This window comes from Convolutriloba macropyga, chromosome 13 (assembly GCF_964194025.1).
Source record: "Convolutriloba macropyga chromosome 13, txConMacr16.3, whole genome shotgun sequence".
Lineage (NCBI taxonomy): Eukaryota > Metazoa > Xenacoelomorpha > Acoela > Convolutidae > Convolutriloba > Convolutriloba macropyga.
In genome coordinates this window covers 16774611-16795590 of record NC_134480.1, presented here as the reverse complement: position 1 = coordinate 16795590, position 20980 = coordinate 16774611, and the positions used below count along the sequence as shown (strand labels likewise).

At 34.9% G+C, this 20980-nt stretch overlaps 1 protein-coding gene across 3 annotated transcripts in view; it reads right to left on the bottom strand.

Moving 5' to 3' along the window:
* The window catches only part of LOC142351537 (sialin-like), a 438741-nt gene that overhangs the window by 46493 nt on the left and 371268 nt on the right, over window positions 1-20980 (bottom strand). For 2 of the 3 annotated variants that reach the window (XM_075403611.1, XM_075403612.1), the window contains exon 2: window positions 8719-8992. In XM_075403611.1, the coding sequence (XP_075259726.1) occupies window positions 8719-8914 (196 nt within the window). In that variant the 5' untranslated portion in view covers window positions 8915-8992. Of the gene's footprint in view, window positions 1-8718; window positions 8993-15642; window positions 17231-17806; window positions 18235-20980 lie in introns of those variants that run through there. The other variant, XM_075403610.1, reaches the window with a different exon arrangement.

Here is a 20980-nt window from a genome sequence, read left to right as displayed (position 1 = left end):
CGCTTCTCAATCATTGGGGTTGCCAAAGTTAAGAAGGCAAGGAGTTTACTGGCGTCAAGCGAGTACAGTTCCTGCTACTCTTCAGACTGTTTATCTCAAGACTTTGTACTCCAGACAAGATATTAAAATTAATTCCTAATATATAGAATTTATCAACAAACAAAAATATAAAGGTGAGCAACATCAGAAATTGGTGATGAAAATGCCATGAGACAAAGAGGAGGATTTTGAAAATATAAACCCCAAAAAACTGGTCAAAAATATGAAAAAATTAAAAGGACTAACTGAATTATTCCTTTCCTGCAGTCGGTTTCCAACTTCCTCTCCTCGTTGCTCTCCAACTTGCTCTCCACTTTGCACTCCCGTTTGCTCTCCACACTACTTTGTTCAGCCACAAATATGTCACCAATACCCTTGCTATGTAAAAGTTAAAACTCGGTTAGGTAACCAGCAGGTAACTTAGGATCCAATAAACAAGTTATTTTTCACCAATACTCTTGATATATACAAGTTAAAACTCGCTTAGGTATCCACTAGGTAGCTTAGGATCCAATACACTAGTTATTTTTCACCAATACTCTTGATATATACAAGTTAAAACTCGCTTAGGTATCCACTAGATAGCTTAGGATCCAACACACAAGTTATTTTTCACCAATAGTCTTGATATATACAAGTTAAAACTCGCTTAGGTATCCACTAGGTAGCTTAGGATCCAATACACACGTTATTTTTCACCAATACTCTTGATATATACAAGTTAAAACTCGCTTAGGTATCCACTAGGTAGCTTAGGATCCAATACACAAGTTATTTTTCACCAATACTCTTGATATATATACAAGTTAAAACTCGCTTAGGTATCCACTAGGTAGCTTAGGATCCAATACACAAGTTATTTTTCACCAATACTCTTGATATGTACAAGTTAAAACTCGCTGGGGTAACCAGCAGGTAGCTTAGGATCCAACACACAAGTTATTTTTCACCAATACTCTTGATATGTACAAGTTAAAACTCGCTTAGGTATCCACTAGGTAGCTTAGGATCCAATACACACGTTATTTTTCACCAATACTCTTGATATATACAAGTTAAAACTCGCTTAGGTATCCACTAGGTAGCTTAGGATCCAATACACAAGTTATTTTTCACCAATACTCTTGATATGTACAAGTTAAAACTCGCTGGGGTAACCAGCAGGTAGCTTAGGATCCAACACACAAGTTATTTTTCACCAATACTCTTGATATGTACAAGTTAAAACTCGCTTAGGTATCCACTAGGTAGCTTAGGATCCAATACACACGTTATTTTTCACCAATACTCTTGATATATACAAGTTAAAACTCGCTTAGGTATCCACTAGGTAGCTTAGGATCTAACACACAAGTTATTTTTCACCAATACTCTTGATATATACAAGTTAAAACTCGCTTAGGTATCCACTAGGTAGCTTAGGATCCAATACACACGTTATTTTTTACCAATACTCTTGATATATACAAGTTAAAACTCGCTTAGGTATCCACTAGGTAGCTTAGGATCCAACACACAAGTTATTTTTCACCAATACTTTTGATATGTACAAGTTAAAACTCGCTTAGGTAACCAGCAGGTACTGTTTCGATGTCAAAGATTTTTGTGGGATAAAACAGGAAACGAAATTTTTTATTTTCATTACCTTTCAGCGGAAACATCAGGCAACAACTTTAACAGTTAGCGCTTCATGAGTTTATACTTCTTTTTGAAATAATTTTTCAATAAGTTGTTTGTGAAAGTTTTGAAAACTCTCGGCCGTTGAGTTCGCTTTTTCGATGTATTTTTCCTTTTCACAGCTCGCGGTAAAGAGAGATCCGCCATCAAAATACGTTGTTTTCTTTCAAACTGTTTGGAGGGCAAGTTGGACATGTTCATGTTTCTCTGGTTCAATGCTGCATACTCAGCTGACCTACTCGTATTCTCTTTTTGGTTGTCTGGGTAGATGCATAAAGTTCGATAATCCACAAAATTACCCTTGCAAAATTCGCATGTACAGTCGTTGAGTTCAATTACTCCACTGTTGAGACACTGAGAGGGTCGAACAGCTATGATGGGTTCTGCGGCAGGGTAGTCAGTTGCCGGTACAACCTGAAGATCATTAAAACCGAAATGCTTGTTTTTTTTCAATTGAAGAAAAATCCCAAAAAGAATGTACTATAATTTTAGGGCCCCTAAATTTCTTCATTCTGTGTGTTTCGGTGTCTTAAAGCCATCTTAACCCGTTTTTGAGCTATCAATAAATAAAATTTAAAAACCCTTGTTTGTTCTTAATTTATTTATTTTACAAGCCGTTGTCAATTTAGATCTCTACACAATTAAAGCGGAAAAGTTTGTAGTCCTACTAAATAAAACAGAAAAATGAATTACCTTCCACTCCCTTTTCATCCTCAATTTAATCGGAATAGGTGGTGCTAAATCGTTCTGAGTAGAAGTTTGTTGATGATATGAAGAAGCATTAGCTGCCATAGTGAGCTCCTGTATGGGACCAAATTTTTCAGCTTAAAACACGAACAGAGAAGGTCAATTTGTTGTGGAATGAATTAGCAGAGAAGTGACCGTATTAATTTCCGAAGTCTTGCAATTACAAGTAATTAAAACGAAACGATTAAAATTATTGTCTGCGTTCCTTAATGTCTAGGGGTTTTTAAGTTTCGGTAAAATCAGACAGTTCAAATTACTCATTAGTAAAGCTAGACAAAATGTTCGGAGAAAATACGATGTTGAACGAAACATTTTAAATTGTTCCAGTTCGTAAATGGGGACAAATAAATTGTCTGTCATAATTTGCAGTGGTGCAAATATTTGCTTGAAAGAATAACATTGAGTAACTGACCCACGCTTAACTGTCTGTAGCCTGAACCAATGTGAACTCATTCTCTCTTCGAGGTAGACACCGCAAAGCGAAGCGAGCAAGAATTTAAAGTATGTGCACCAAAAAAGTCGAAGGTCACAAAGCCGAAAAATAAAAATTGTGTTAACATTTGAAATTTAATAATCCGTGTTTGCTTTAAAATCATTTCTAAAAATTTTCGAAATTTTGAACTTTCGGCCGAAAATGAGGGGGTCGTTTTTCTACAGTGCGTGACCCCCCCCCCCACCCCCCGTGGTGTGCTACTAGTCATTTACTTATACTACTATTATGTTAAAATTATTAACAGAAGTGTTAATGGTTTTAATTTAGACAGAATAAAGCTGCTGAACATTTTGGTCCAATATTTTTGCTAACAAATTGGCTTAATTTTGCAAAAATCAGCTTTTTTCCATCAAAAATGCAGTTCTATAGCACATTTCGATCAAACTATCTTGAATAAAAAACCTAAAAGTTCCGGCCCGAACTTGTCAAACTCTTAAAACGACTAGTTTTATTTTCGTTCGCTATGAGTTTTGGGATGTAAATATTTGCCGGTTTTATTCCAATTTAAAACAATATTTATCAAAAACTCGTCGATTATTTTTGATGTAAACACCTTTTCCGTCAAATTATGTATGTCGCTAACAATTGGATCAAGTACCTTTTTCTAAAGGACAAAAACAATATCAAGGCCGGATATTGTTCATTCTTGGGTTCGAGTTGCATAGGTCGCTGTTTTCATTTAAAAGTTTCGATTTTTTGTTTCGTTTAAGTGAATTACCGGAAAGCTATTACACCTAAAATATTTTCCTTTTATTGCACAATTACTAACAGAACTTTTTGTACGTGCAAATAAGGCCCAATGAACATATCAAATATACAGTGAGAAGCTCGAAGTTTTTATGGCTTCAACACTTTAAGTAATTTTTTTGGAAATTTGGGTTTTTATTTGTTGTTATGTTGTAGTCTTAAGACTTAATCTCGCAACTGAAATGTCCCATTGGCATCTTATGGAACCAAAAGCCAATCTTTTTAGTTCTCTAAGTTTCAAGATAATTGTTTACGACTTAAATAAAAAATAGTGGATTTATGAGCTTTTGACACGGATTTATCTCATTGCTGTCAACTTGCAGCTCGTTTCCAGCCGATAGGATGCATCAATCGTCTATTGAATTGAAACTAAGCTTTCAAGGCGTTTTTAGAAATGAATTTCAGGCCTTGAGACTAGGAGATTTCATATTTTTATTTTGTACATTTCTCTATTTTTCTTGTACCTATTTTTTGGTTCGGTAAACTTATGACAGAAGACATTTCAGAATAAAGCTGTTACAAAAATGCGCAATTGAACTTATGTGAATAGGTTATGGTTTTAACGGCTTCAACACCGTTATCTCTCAAAATTTATCAGAATTTTTTAACTTTGCCTACCTTTGTCGATCTTTTTGAAGTCGTTTGATATTTTCTAGTTACTGACAAATGTCAGGATTCCTATGGAGGTAAAATTGAAGATAATTAGGTGTTTAAGTCCATAGCTATTGGTTTGAATTTATTTGTTCTAAAAAAATTTGTTCTTTGAACGCGTCCGGCTTTTCTATTTGATGAATTGAAACTTAAAGTTTTTATTCAACAGCGGTTTCATGCTTTAAAAAGGCTTTCTTGCTTGGATTCTACAAGCTTTCATAAAAATTTTTATGATTTAGGAACTTTTGCCCAAGTTTGAATTGATTTTTGATGTCTTGTCACATTGGCAATTAAAATACAAGGGCGTTGAACGCAGGCCCAATGGTATATAGATGTCTACTTTAAAGGCCCATTTGTCTATAAATTTTACATTTCAAAAAAAAAATTTGAGTTTTGGTGGCAATTAATGCTTGGTTTTGTGTCTCTTGACCGGTAGTCTTGCTAATGGCATATCTCATCGGCCCTCTAAAACGGCATTGTTTAATTAGTTAAAGTTTTTTTAGTTTAAAGCATTTATTAAATTTCTACACCAACAAGGAGGCCCGCTAATGTGCATACGCAAAGAATGTTCCGACCCCGCTCATCCACATTCTTGACTTAATTGGCTACCAAATAATGAAGAGATCAAAAACACACATCGTTCAATAAACAACAAATGGAATACAATAATGCCACGATAGAGGGTCCATGAAAGTTTTTGATAATAGAACTACTGAAAAGGACCATAAAAAATCAAAAAACAAACATCATTTACGAACACAATTCGATGTTTACAGTAAAAAAACAATCAATCTGGCATCCGATAAAACCTAAACAAAACAGTTTAACCTGTACTTCATTAGAAAAGACATGGGACCGATTCTCAGTGCGACCATTTAACAGGTCGAAAAAAGGAGAAAAAAAATCAAAGAGGTGCAAAGTTAAAAAAAATACGTTTCTATTTTTGAAAACAATTAACTTCACAGTTATTAATGTCATTGATATCACCTGATATCACTGAAATTTTCATTTATATCTCCACAGGAAGCAATTGAGACATGCCATAATCCAATTTTCAATAGAGCAAAATTTTAAAGCCAATGGGACTCACGATTATTGTTATAAACCAAAAAGAGAACAAAAATCCTCTAAAATGTACAAATCTATAAAAATCTCAAGCATTTTATGAAGTCTCGTAGTAAAAGAAGTAACAAACCCGAGAAACAAAAGCTGGAAGCTAAAACCACTGTAAAGGTTAAGTTATAGCTCAGTGCAAACGGGTTGTGACCAGTGTTTAGAGAGACTGAGCTACAATTTGACCGAAAAACTTTCAAAAAATGAAGCTCAAAAACCCAAATATGTTTTGAAAACAAATATTTCCAGAAGTCATAACAGATTTAAGATTTTAAAAAGCGATGGATGATGGATTAAGTTGCAACACGTCAGGAAGCCGATTGGGCCTGTTAATAATGAGATAACGTCACGACCCCACAAAATAACAAATACAAAAACACATGGAAGCCAAAACTTCAAACAATTTTCCGACACCAGACTATTCAAGGCACTATAATTAAAAGATGTCACCTGCAAGAACTGTAAATCATCCCGTTCTTTTCCGTCTAACATCAACGAGTCTCCCCTATAAAAGGACAACGTAGACAACAAAAAGAAACCCAAAAATTGAACAGTATAGAAATCTCGAAAGATTTTTTTGAAAATAAATGGTTGAAGCATTCAGTTACAATGTATAACAAAGCGCGATAAAAGTAGTTGAATCATCAAAAGTAATTGAGACTTCTGATTAGTGAGATTGAGCTACATGGTGACCAATTTGAAATTAAAGAGGTAAAGATTTAAAAAAAATTTTTTTGAAAATATTAATTTCAAAGTCATTAAAACAAACAGCTATAAACTGAAATCTTTATCCAGGTGGAGTTATACGTCTGGGGAAGGAATTGAGACCTATTGTTATCAGGTATATGGCGTACAACAACAAACAGAAAGACCATAGAAAAACATAGAAAGAACATAGAAAAAACAATTAAAAAATCCACAAAATTTTGGGAGATATCTTTGTCTCAGTCCAAAAAGCTTTAACAAACAGCTTAAATAAAGCTCAACAAGAACAATTAACATATACAGATACGCATTCTCCAAAGCTGTTAATATTTCCTACTATGCTTTACTTCAATTAGATTTTTCCTACTATGCTTTACTTCAATTAGATTTGCCAACAATGTGATAATTCGAGAAGGAAACAAAATGGACTCATAAAAATTGCGATTAAGCTCAAAAATGAGAATGAAAAATTATTTTGAAACATAGCCCACGTAGCATCACAACAAGGAAAAAATTAGTTGACTAAGAAAACCGCTTCCAACAATATTTTAATGCTCAACCAAAAATGGTTTCTGCCTGTTTTTACTGAGGTTGCGCCCGAAGTTGAGAGAAATAAGATAAAATAGTGGCAAAGTTAAAAAATTCACCGATATTTTCTAAAAACAAATATATTCAGTCATAACAGACATTAGATAACAACTGAAAGCCGTTAGAATTGTCGAGGTTCATCTATATCTCTTAAAAAGCTAACTGCATCTTAGATTGGGGACACTAAGTCATTGCGCTACAAAGAATATAACAAATGAAAGCAAAACTCAAGAAGCCTATAAAAATTTACGAAAACAATTGGTCAAAGCCACAAAAACCATGAGCTTAACACTGAAACCATGTTATAATTTCATTGGACATCTTTTTTGTAAATATTATCTGTCAAAGCGGAAATGTTTTGAAAAAAAGGTCGCAATCCATTTAATTAAAAAAAAAATTTGTAGGGATCCACGGTGACATCAAGATCAGCCCAGATATTGCTGCCTGTCTAACAAAACAGTCAATTGTTTAACTGATTGCTAAATAGATCAGATTTTAAACCAAAATTTTTCAGTTTGTCAAAAATATTTTTTTTGTAATTATCAAGTTTGCGTTTGCAAAACACTTGCAAAATAATGATCCAGAAAACTCTTAAAGCCAGCGGGATGAGATGTAGCTCTCTTCTGAGCTTAAGAAGAACTCGAGCGCAGTCATAAGATGTCTGCTTCCAGCAAATTTAAAGCAAGTGGGCTAAAAAGCAAATGTCCCATTTTTCTCGAAAAAAAAGTCTGATTTTTGAAAAATTTAGCTTAAAATCTAGCCAAAAAAACTCGGACCGAACAACTCAGCAACCCTCCTCTATCTTAAGAGATGAATTCAATGACAGTACAGCTAACAATTTTACCATTTTCTAAGCAAAATTGACGAAAATATGGTCAAAAATACTGAAAATGTGAATAAAAACGGCAATTATTCACAAAACTTTAAACCACGATAACTCCCTATAGAAAACGAAAACTGAAAAAATCTTTTTAATTCCATATTCTACGCTGCCAGACTGGTTTTCTAATGATACCACTCAAAACTCTCTGCGATGATTATATCGATCGGCCAAAATTGGCTGAACTAAAAAAAACCCATTTGAGTATATAGTTCCTCCCTCCCCACTAAAGTGGGGGTCGGAACAATTATTTTAGAGACAAATTCAAAATACGAAATACAAGTCCCAATGGCGTTGAATGCAGGCCCAATTGTATATAGATGTCTATTTTGTAGGGTCAATTGTATATAAATTTTACATTTAAACATAAATTTTGGGTTTTGGTCGCAATTAATGCTTGGTTTTTTTTGTATTGACCAGTAGTCTTGTTAATGGCATATCTATCGGCCCTCTAAAACGGCATTGTTTAATTAGTTAAAGTTTTTGAGTTAGAGCAATTTTTTTCTACAGCAATTATTTTAAGAGATAAATTGATTTTTTTGAAAATTTTCTATCTTTCCTCTTTTGGAAGACAATTAAATAAAAGATGTGGATGGGCAAGATCGGAACATTACCGCACATTACTGAGCCTCCTTGCCTGCGTAAATATCAGAAATTTACCTTTACACATCAATACAGTGGCACGCGCCACATTCCAACTTTCAATTTTAGCAAATATGAGCACAAATTTGATTAAATTGGCACCTTTCAGCTAGAAAAAACTGATATCGACTGAATACAAAATTGAACCAAAAATTTAAACCATTATAACAGCAAGAAAAGAAAGAAACTTCCTATTATCGAATTCAAAGGGCTTTCGCTCCACTTTCTACGATTCTAGTGCCACAGCCAAAAGTTGCAGAATAAAAAAATAGACATTCAGCATAAAGTTCCTCCCACCACTCGACACATACAATGTTGACCATGCCTATTATCGTTGTTAAACAATTATTATTTTTTACCGTATGGCGAAGGGTCATTCAGTTCCAATTTAAATGCAAACAACTATATTGACTGGCAAGAACGAATTACCACAAACCTTCCGAGAATTCGGTCACCTGTTTCTCCAGAACTTCGTGCTTCCTGACTGGTTCTTCAACCATCTTCACAATTGCGATACTTAGGTTCACCCGCATAGCGTACACTAGAGCAAACCCCATCCAACCCAGTAGAGCGAGGGTGAAACGGGTTGACGGCCATTTCGGGTACCTTTTGGATGTATCCATGCTACTCATCTGTACTTGGATTCCTCAGGCACTTTCTATCCACTTCAGATTATTGTCCGAATACTTTTTACATACTTACATCTCAAACTTTAATACAAATTCATTAGCTCCCGATTTCTCCCTGAACATTAAAGCAGATGAAGGAGCAACAGTAAAACCCATTCATTGGGCAGGTTTTTCTAACCAGTTTCCACATTTTTATTTTCTAGATTTATTTGTCATCTAAGTCTTATCACCATGTGCCTTTAAAAATATATCTAACAGAACGCCCCATTCGGGTGCTAAAATTTCGAAAAGTCGATAGTTAAAGTATCTTTATACAGACGTGATCTGAAGAAGCTGCAGCTAATAAAAGTAAATCAAAAATAGACAATTCAACTAAAAATCAGAACTTACACTTACAATCATATGCTTGAACTAGGCTCCAACGATAAAACTCAGTTCGTAAAACAAATAGGCTCTTCCTTGTTTTTATATTATTGTTTCAATCCCGTATCATTTCAGACTTAATTAGATTCAAGATGCAATGTGAAATGGTCGTAAAGTTGTATAAGTCGTAAAGTTATACAAAAGAATATAAAAATTTCATATCGACGGATCACCAGAACTCATCAGATAGAAAATGTTTTGTTTTCTGGAACTATAACAAAAAACTTCCAAGTTTCCTTCCAGGTTTCCATTAAACCATTCAGGACAAAGTAACTAATGCCAAAATAGCCAATGCGCCAAAGTATCCACAATATTCCCAATATTTCACCCTAGTTAAAATTATCAGAAAAACGATTTAACATTATTATATCTATGTGCGCCAATTTATATACTTATTTTTCAAAATCGTCGTGATCACTTCTCAGCGGCCCGTGTGATTTTTTGTGGAACTATCACATCCAAACATAAACCGACTAATGCCGGACAAATTGTTCTCGAAAGACAGGCCGGCAATTTAATTCATAGGTTCATTAGCTTAGATAACTTTTTATGGGAGCAAAAAGCTTAGACATGCATTACCGCTCGGGAGTGACCAAAACATTAGCCACTCGCCTATCTGGGTCTTGTTATTCCTGATCTTGCGATCACTTTTGTTTTAGCAGCAAACTTAATTTTGAATGAGAGAAATAATTTGAGTCACGTATAAAGCAAGAAGTTAAGCTTAAATCACTCGCAAGTGAAATTGAAAGAATGTTCTCGATCAAAACGGTCAAGCAAAGCTTTGCATAAAAAAGACAAACGCTTACGATAATTGCTTCAAACGTCTTTCGAGAGCTATTAAACACGAGATTAGGTTAATCGGATAATTAATTCATAACAAGATTTTGATAACAAATGCTAATTTTTATTGGGACTGTTAAACGTAAATTTACTAATTAGGTATTAGGGTATTGGGTAGCATGTCATGCAACTTTCTTACCATTCAACCACAAAATCAGCCGTAGAGTAGCTGCCAAAAAGGACAAAATTTATTTCGGAGATTTAAAACAAGCTGTCAAAAACATTAACCATTAACATTTTGAAAATTGAAATCCGCTTCAATCTCATATCTAACGATTTTCTTATACGCAGATTTGAAATAGAAATGAATTCCAGTTAAAATGAAAATTAAACGCTACTATTAACAACAATATAATATTTGTTTTCAGAGGAAACAAAAAACCTGAGTAACTTTCAATTCCGAAATCATTAGATGCACTTCAATTATGATAAATTATTATCAAAAGTTTTCCTAAAACGTGTAGTAACAAAACCCAGCCCTATGAGTTTAAATTCGCTTGCATCATTGACTATTTTGATTGAGCTTGATAAGTTTTCTTTATAACTGTTTAAGAAATTAAAGATTTTTTTAAACAATTGTGAAGTCAATTCGACGTCTCAGTCCAAGTTAACAGCTTTTCAAACTCTAACTTTCTCAGCAATCAAGGAAGCAGCGACTCCACGTCACGTTTACTCAGCGAAACCGCAGTTCAATCTTTTGGTAGCAAAAACTGGTAAACAAATATTCAGAAGAGCAAATTACTGGAAAATGATTTTTTTTACTGGCTTACAATATCAACGGGACAAAATTCTCTGAATTTGTCTCAATTTTTTTCCCGCAACATCTCCTACACCATGTTTTGGTAAAACGAGGGAATTAAATAGCATTTAGAAGTCAAAATGAATTTCGTCAGTTCTACAATCAAGCGGCAAAAGCGAAAGAAATGAATAAATCTGTTTATAAAAGTGATGAACTTAGCAGTACAAGTCCCGGAATAAAATGCTAAGAAAACAACAAATGCAATTTTGACTAACTGATTATTTCATGACTACTGACAAGTACTGCTAACGATAAAGCAAATAGGTTTACACAATTGAGAAGGACATATTAAAAATACTATTTGAAACTTGTGCTTTCGAAATAAACCAAAACTATGTTAAAACACAGATTGAGCAAAGAACCCTACCAGCGTACAAACAAATGGTAAAACAGTTACAAAAAAACTAAGGAGGCCAGAAGAGCGGGCAAAAAACAGCCAATTGGATTTGGCTTTTCAAAACAGGTGACAACTCACTTATTCCAAAACATGCTCAGTTTGGGAGCTTTAAATAGCATAGAAAAAAAACAATGCATGAGACTAATTTCTGACGAAGTAACAGTAAAGAAATGCATTTTGAATAATTAGGAGCTGAGATTTCTCCAGCACATCTTAAGAGGTGTTTGTCTATGTGACAACACTGAAATAGTAAGAAAATGTTGGTAGTTTATATACCTGAGATGTTAAAAAAAAGCTCCTTGAGGCACCCTAAAACAGCAAGAGCGAATATTATTAGATGTGAATTAAATCTAAAAAGTTCAAACTCTCAAAATAACCAGTTTTGATATAACCTTACCTAAAACAGAATCAAAAGGAAGGCGATATACTTTACTATAGAGCATTTCATACCGCTGAATTGCTTTTCATTTGGACAGGAACACAAAACTTTCATCAATGGTTTATTATAGAATTGACTTCTTAAAATATAGCTGTACAAATTATTTCTTGAAAAAGTGACGAAAAGAAAAAACATAAAGAGCAAGAAATTTAAATCAATGTTCTGTTTTAAAAAATGGGTTGCTTCTAAGCACGTCATCTCCCTGAGTATTAATAAATCTGAATCCATAAAAAGATGCCTCTTAAATACGAATTGCTATTATTGTTGATAATTAAGCAAGCCGCCAAAAATCACTGTGAATAAAATTTATAAGAGTCAAATAAGTGATTCGCGCAGTTGAAGCTAGGTATCAATGGAAAAAGCTTGTTACTTTTAAATGACAGTCGTAAAGAAATCTGATATTGAGAAGAGGATAAAATTAAAAGTAGCAGTCACAGAACGTCGCGTCAACAAAGATTCGCGAGAACCTGACTTCTCTTTAATCTCAGAAATAGCCGTTGGCGCCCTTAGCATAATGTTTGTTTGTTACCTGTGTTTTCTCAGTGAAATTAACCGTTCTACTACTTGATGTGCCTATCTAAATCCTACCTCCAATTGACTTCAAAAATCATCAAAAATTATGTAGCACTCTAAAAAAGGCAACAAAAAAGAGTACGTGGAGCTGCTCCCAATAACTCATCATTGTTGTTTTATTGAATCACAAAATTATGGAAAAAAATACATTAGTGGCATAGAAGTTGACAAATTTTGAAAATGTCAAAAAAAGTAAATGATTTCTTTTTCAAATCTCAAAAGTCCGTAAGGTTCAAAATGCAGAAAAAATCCTTATTGATTGGCGTTCTAAACAAGTAATCTCCATGAGTATAACTCAGCTGTGCTGCCTCAGTTGGATTAGCCGCTGTGCTATCTGATGTGTCCCCACAAATTTGACTTCAATTAACATCAAATTCATCAAAAATTGTTTCTTAAAAAAACTGAACACAAAAACAAATCAAAATAAAAGAGATTCGAGCTTAATATTAGATAACTGAGCAGGTTAAGCTCCTGCTAACAACTCAAATTTGTTGTTGCTTCAAAAATGATTCAAATATGACAATTTGTTGTTTCAACTCAAATATTGCTTTTTCAAATTGTTGTTTCAATTTATTGTTGAACTGAACTCAAGTACGAGGAAAATTCTTTAGTTCCATTTTCAAATTATCAGAAAAACCATCTGTTTTCCTTGTCATATCTAAATGTATTCCAAAAAGTACAAAATGCAAAAGGCGTCATTGTTGACTGGTTTTCAGTCAATTTTGCATGCACATAAGTGCATGTTATCACTTAGTTGCATGCATCTAGTCCTCAGGTTCGATAAAAACAATTATATTTTTAGATTTTTCCAAAAATTTTCTAACAATTAACCATTAATAGAGAGATCTCATATGTTTTCTTCCTGTTTATCGCGACTTTTAAAACAGATTTAAAATGAACTGAAGATTGCATGAAAATTTAGGTTAGAATAGGTGACTGACGGGTTAGCAGTTCAAAAAAAAATTGGGTACAAATTTTGTAATTTTTTGCTGATAAAAACGCATTTTTTGAATTTCAAGTTTTTATATTTTACTATTTGGAGATTTCAGAAATTAGGCACAATTGCCTGAAATTGTGAATAGAAAATGGTGAATGTTTTTTTTCCAAATAAGCAAAACTTCCAAAATTTCTCCTTGTAGTGAAATTCTAGATGCAGAGAGCTTCAAATTGATACCATATAAGCTAGCATGGGATGCCTTCTATAAAAGTCGAAAATTGTCTGAACAAAAAAAGTGGGGCTAGCAAAAAGTTCTCCCATTTTTCAAAAAATGTGGGAACAATTAGAAGAATTAACATACAACTAGTGAAAAATTAATTTTGATCATTTCACATGGGCATGAAAACACACAATTTTGTAATCAGCCATCAGAACAAGAGTCTTGCAGCGGTACGTAAGACAACCAAAATGAACACTCAACCAAATTATTATACTGGACCGAATCTAGACAGGATTAAGTCATTACAAAGCCTAGGAAACGCTTTGAGTCATGAACTGTATAGCAACAAACTGTTCAGAAGCCCCATCCTGTTCACAACGGTGCTGCCCAGTATTTAACTATTGGCTGTTGTTGCTGAAAGACAGAAAACGTTCGACGATTAATCCAAGAAGGACTTTGGTTGGTCGTTCTCAACGGTCATCTAATATTAATTAAAGTAACACTATATATAATTTTGATTGCATTTCTGCAAGCTATTGCAGAGCAGCGACTTTAATTGCATTAAAGCAAAATGGTATTGAATTTTGTACCGAGAGATGCTCAATCTTGGCTCTGTTGGGTTTTCCTTGCACGGCTGTATTGTATTTATCAAACACAAAACAGCAGTGCTGAATTTTAGCAGATATGGATAAGTATAGCGCAAGGCAAAATCCAATTCTCAGCTGAGAAGGTCATCTACTCAAGATCTGCAACATAAGAGCACTAGTTGTTCCCGCATTTTTTGAAATTGAGAGAAATTTATGCTAGCCCCACTTTTTTCTTCGACAATTTTTCGACTTTTTTGTGGGCATCCCCAGCTACCATGTGTAGTATCACTACAAAGAGAAATTTTGCGTTTTTTGGAAAAACAACATTCACCATTTTCTACCCACAATTTCAGACAATTTGGTCTAATTTTCCATCAGATTTAGATAAAAAAAAATTGGTCAAATATCAATCTTTTATGACAAATAGTGGTTTTTTCGAGGGTATCAAAAACAAGAATCACATCGTTTTGTCAATGTCTCCATGTAATACAAAATGAAAAATGGCGTTTTTTTAAATTTGACAAATTTTCAGCCAATTTTTGAAAATTTTTATGTATTTTTAACCCGTCCCTCATCTGCGTTAAATTAACTTTTCATCCAACATTCAGTTCGTCTTAAACCTTTGTTTTAGTCTTGATAAACAGGGAGAAAACAGAACAGGGAGAAAACAAAGATCTGTCTATTAATGGTTAATTGTTAAAAAAATGAAAAATCAAGAAAATATAAAGATTTTTCATATCGAACCTGAAAGACTAAGGAGAAATTGTAAGTCTTAGTGATAGAATTCGCTTTTTCTGCATGCAAAATTGAATGAAAACCATTTAACAATGACTCCTTCTGCATTTTGTACTTTTTTCTCAACACTGGGATATGAAAAAAAAGATGCTTTTTTGACAATTTTTAAATCCAACTAATGAAAATTTTTCTCATAATTGAGTTTTAAAAGAACAACAAATTTGAGTTGTTAGGAGCAGCTCCACGCACTCAGCTATCTATTATTAAGCTCCAATCTCTTTTATTTTGATTTGTTTTTGTGTGCAGTCTTTCTTTAGACATGTCTGTAGCTAAAACAAACGTTTCTGAAGTATCATTTTCGATATATTGATATATGTTATGCTTTCAAGTGCGAATGAGGACACATTCTGTGCCACACATAGAACAAGCGAGCCTTCCTGTTACAAGATTTACCGTTAAATTTTTCCACTGCCACTGGTGACAATTTCAAAATTAGAAATTTGAAAAAATGGTAACTTCCACTCTTATTCCAATCTTCAATTCACCTAGAATTCTACTGTCGCAAAGTACGCAGAGTTTCATGATCTGTACCTATCGTCACCCGCACAGCACTCTCCAAGTGTCTTTAGGCATTTCGATTACAATAATTTGTTTTTGCATTGAACAGATCCGGAGAAATAAAATTCTTCTCAAAAGGCAAAATTGTAGAACAATAAAGGCATTTCCCAAAAATCATCTAGCACATCTTTTATTTTCGATTTTATCTTGAGGAAAAAGAATATAATGGTAAAATGAGTTCTATATTCTATATCAAGTCAAATTCAGACAAAATGGGTCAAATTCAAAATCACTCAAAGAAACAAACTCACTAAATCTCACATCAATATCATTAGGACAAAAACTACATGACTTACAATGCATAGAAATCTTCACTCGCTTATCAGCCAACATATCTTTAGAATACAATTTAAAACTTTCAGTCCAAACTTGCATAAAAGGGAATAATTCACATTCATAATGGTCAGTTTGACGTAAAATATCAAAGTATTGACATACAAGATGATTGTTCAAAACTAATAAATTGTTCGACTGATCCCAGAAGTCGGTAGCTTTGCAGTTACAAAATGAGATAAAAGGGCTGTTGATTGCATCAACGAAACTCAAGTCTGGCGACCCAGGAGGAGTTTTAAAATCCTCCGGGTCATCGTTGTTCTCGCTACATGATGACGCATTCTGACCGTCATTGATCAGATCAAGGTCGCTGATATTGTTCAAAGATTCGTTAGCTCGCATCAAAGCTTCAGAGATTTCGTTAATTCCTGGCATTAAACTATCGTTTAGATTAAAACTGCGCTGAAAACTAGCGTTTAAATTAAGATTGGCAAAACTTGAAGTAAGAGATCCTAACGAGGAATCGGCTAGCGAATTGTTAGCTTGGCATGAAGTAGTATTAAAACATGCAAAGGATTCCAAAAGATCCGAGGTCGCAAAAAACGAATTGTTTTCGCGCTGCAAAAATAACTCACACCGTTTCAAAATACCCAAAATAAATTCTTCGGATATTTCTAAGAACGTGTCTGATATCAAAAAACGTTCCTTCAACCTCACTTTGTGCTCGTTGCAGATTTTGAACCGACCAATTCGATATTTCAAATATTTTCCCAGCTTCGAATCAGAGGACGTCAGGATAGAACGTTTAAGTTTGTTTAAATCGTTCTGAATTGCCTTGCATTTTACTTCGAAAGTAGGTCCGATGTATGCATCCGTTACGAAATCAGTTTCCAAGGTTACCAAATCTTTTACTTTTCGAGCTTGAGTGGATCCCAATTCAAAATTGTCACTGGGCGATTTTGGACCAGATACAACGAACTTGAACATCGACAAATCACTATCGCAAACGGAACAGCAGACGTAAAAAGGACCCTGGTCAATTTTAAATTTCGGGGCGAACCCCGAACAGCGAACGCCTGCCACTTGACCTGGTTTAAGATTGTTTGAGTTAACAGTGTTTCTGATAGTTCTAGGGTGAGATGCCAACAGCTCCAGCATCGAGTTAAATCCAAATTTGGCCGCAAAATGAAGAGCTGTTTCACCGCAATGTTTGTCAGGCGTATTCAAGTACATATCCAGCATGTAATTCATTCTGTTCATTCGAGAACAGTCCGAATCGTGTGGGTAGATAAGCTGCCAGAACTCGTTACTGGATATGGTTTTGATAAGTGTGAGTGCAACTAGTTTCCTGTTCTTTTGTGCACACAAATGAAGTGCGTTGTATCTGGCTCCGTCATGTAATATTGTGCATGTGTCACTCGAGGTCACCAGGAAATGAGGGTTACTGAACACGAGGCTGCGGAAAGACTTGGCATCATCTAAACAAGAAGAATTAGATAAATGTTTATCATCCGAACTATTTATTGTTAAATATTGAAATGCTTTCGAGTACAATTCTCCAATGACACGCTAAAATTCTAAGGACAACAGGTTGGCGAAACATGTTGCATTTTTTAAAACTTAAATTTATCAGTTATCGAAATTTCGAACTATCTGTCACAAATATGTTTATTTATGTATCATAAAAAAGAACCTCTAACATCGGCAAATAAGAACTAGTTGAATTTGGTCACTTCAATCTTAACTAAGAAATTAATCATGCAACCAGCACGATTCAATGTCATTTCTTCAGAACAACTGATCTTCATATCTTCATAACTAGATTCACTTCCATAAGAGGTCACTGCTCGGTTCTTACACAAAAACTGCAAAAAGCTATACTTCCAGAATCTCACGTCATTCTTTATTTATTTGCACACGAGCCAAAACAATTTTCACATTCGTTAAAAAATTACTTTTTAAAATAAAAATCACATTAGATCAGAACGAACCGTTTTATTTCGAGGTTAATTTTTTGGACTCAATTGGATAATAATAAACACGTTTTCTTTTACCTGATAAAATCGCTTTCCTTAGCGCCAGAAATTCAAATGGCTTCGGAGTGTGAAATAACGACTTTTCTTTGTTCACTTCAGGCGCTTTCTCTTTTTGTTCACTTCCAACCACCGCCACCCCAACCCCCACATTTTCATCTCCATTAGAAAGCAGCTTGGCAGAGCAAAGTTTGAGAAAACTTTTAGCCTCATTTGAACTTTGAACCTGCCTAAATCGTGAGCACTTAACAGATTTGCAGAGCTGAAGCAACTTCAAAACATCGTCCTGATTTTCGAGCAGAAAGCCGTTCTCGAGCACAGCGTGGTAATAGCCGGTCAGAGCTGATATGAAGTTGTTAATACTGATTTGCAGTTCAGCATTCACTGCATGTTGAGGTATAAATACAGCGATCATTTGACATTTGCTAATTGTCACCTCATACCATCTTCTTAAAGAGAAACATTAATCAGAATTTTCAAAATAGTCTCGAACTTGGTGCAAAAAATACAGCACCATACGCCTGTAATCTTACCTTCAAGCTCCAATAACTCTAAATCAGACTTGAAGACAGTCAATACGTGAGAAAATTATAATTTTTATACCTTTTAATACAAATTATCTTACTAAAAACAAATCCCACCAAGTTTATCCCAGGTTAACGAATAACGAGGATTTTGAATACTTATATGGCATCATGAGCGATGGTTCCATTTAAACAATTTTTTGTCTTGCGCAAGAAATATCGAAATTTAATTACAATTTTAAAATGATTCCGACGTTGTAAATGTTATTATTTCTGCGGGGCAATGAAACGGCTTTGTCTGCCATTTTCAGATAATGGCGTTGGAAGATCAATGCAAATCGTTAAACCAAACGTGACTCTATCTCTCGAAAATCTAATAAGCCTCAAAGTTCTCAACCGTTTTCGACTTTTCACGCCGTAAGACCTCTTAAAAAGAGTTTATTTAGCCAACCTTTTTGAACACTATAATCGAAATTTAATAAATTGCTCCCCTGAAAAGAATTGAGCGTACACTTTGAAAGCAACCAAAGATTGTTATGCAGAATAAACTGAATACGCAAAATAATTTTGTTCGAATTAAATTTCCTTCAAAACTCAATAAAATTATTTAATTCTCTAATACTTTCCTTTCACAGAAAAAACCGAGGCTATTGTTGAAGTCCTGTTTTTTTACAAGCCAACAAATTTGTATTATTTTAGTGCACTTTTTACGATAGCTTCACACATTTTTCAATTTTCCGGAGAATTCAAATTCAAGCAGTGTTTCTAATCACGCTGAAGTAGAAAAGGGAGAAAAAAGGGAGAAAAAGGAGTTTCAGGCCTTAATAGTTTGAAAAATTTTATTTCTGAGTTTCAGGCCTTAATAGTTTGAAAAATTTTATTTCTGAAGTAAAAAAGATGTTTTAAACAAATTTCAAACAGATTTTGAGGAGGGAAATTTTCACTTTTCAAAAAAGGTTTCGAGTCTTTTTTGGGATATATTCTGTAAAAACAGAATAGGGGGGTCATAAAAAACACTGGAGGGGGGTAAAACATAATAGATCCCAACTTTCTTACTCAATTTTGCGTTGAATGCGTAGAATTTAGCGTAGATTTTACATATATTGCGTTGAATTTAGCGTAGATCTTACATTTTTCGTTGAATTTAGCGTAGGTCTTACATATTTTGCGTTGAAATTAACGCAGATATTACATATTTTGCGCTGAATTTAGCGTAGATCTTATATATTTTGCGTTGAATTTAGCGTTGATCTTACATATTTTGCGTTGAATTTAGCGGTGATTTTACATAAAATCAACGCGTAGAACTCTGGGTATGGGACTCAAACCACTGACCTCCTGCTTATTAGTCGCCTCTTCTACTACTGAGCCACAGAACCTTACTCTGCTTAGGAACCGCAGAAATAGGACTGAAAACTCACATTTCACATAATTTTGGCGTTTCAAAACGTAGATCTTACATAATTTTGCATTGAATTTAGCGTTGACCTAGTAAAAAGTAACCAGTAGGCGTGTAGGGATGTTAGCATTAGAGGGGGAGGGGCGATGAGCGGAGTTGAGGGGTCAAGCATGGGGGTAGGGCTGGTGGACGAGGGGGGTCTAAATGGCCGGTTGGAGGGTTGACGGTGTGTGTGGTGGAGGGGGGGGGGAGGGAGGATGATTGGGTGGTGACAGTGGGCCAAAATTTAATTAAAGCCCCCTTCCCACCATGAAAGTTTCCGTGAATCGCAAAACTTAGAGACCAGTGAGGCCCACGCCCCATGTTTACACAGCCGTATTATTACTGTGTAAAAATGTGGCAAGCGCCCATGCCATATTTTTACACAGTAAGGGGGAGCATAACGCACTGGGGGAGCACAAACGGAAAAGATCAAAAACCCACAATGAAAAAACTTCTCTCATTTCTTGTCCGGATTCTCGTCTTGGCTCTATGTTGGTTTTTTACTAAAGGCTTTGCATTCTTTCTAATGATGCTTAGCGTTGCGTATGTGATTGTCCGGATGAATCTCAGAGCGCGTCTGATGTCTTGTCATGCTTGTATGAGCAAAAAATAACAAACATAACCGACTAACGTCGGGCGAATTGCTCTCAAACGACCGTCGAGTGGTTGTCTTTCTTTGTCGGTAGCTAGCCACGGTATAGCACCGGGGCCTGATGGCGTGGCGAAAGTGGGGTGGGGGTCAAAAGTATGTGGGTGATCAACAGTGTGTGTGTGTGTGGGAGGGGGTGGGGGCAACGGAGGGAAAGCGGTTTTTGGCTGCACGGGGCCCTTACGGCCTGAACGATGTGCAGGGGTGGGGATTTGGGGGCGTGAAGTGAGAAGGGGGCTGATGTGGTGTGGTGGGGGTCAATCTCTAAGAAATGCCCTTCGCAACATAAGTATGAGTCTCCAAAACAGTTTCTTTGAATCGCATAATTGGAGACTAGTGAGCTGAAAGGCTCTAAGAGCACTTAATGCCCGCTGGGCACTACCTGTTTATCCCGATTTTGAGGACGAAAAGTCAAATGCGTCAGACAAAAAATCGGTCAAGCGAAAAATCGCATTAAAAAAAGACCAACAGGACTAATATAATTGGTACAAACTTCTTTAGAGAGCAATTAAAAAGAACAGTAAAAATCAAAGTGAAATTGCCTCATGTGAACAAAAAATCAACAGCGAGAAAGCGAATTT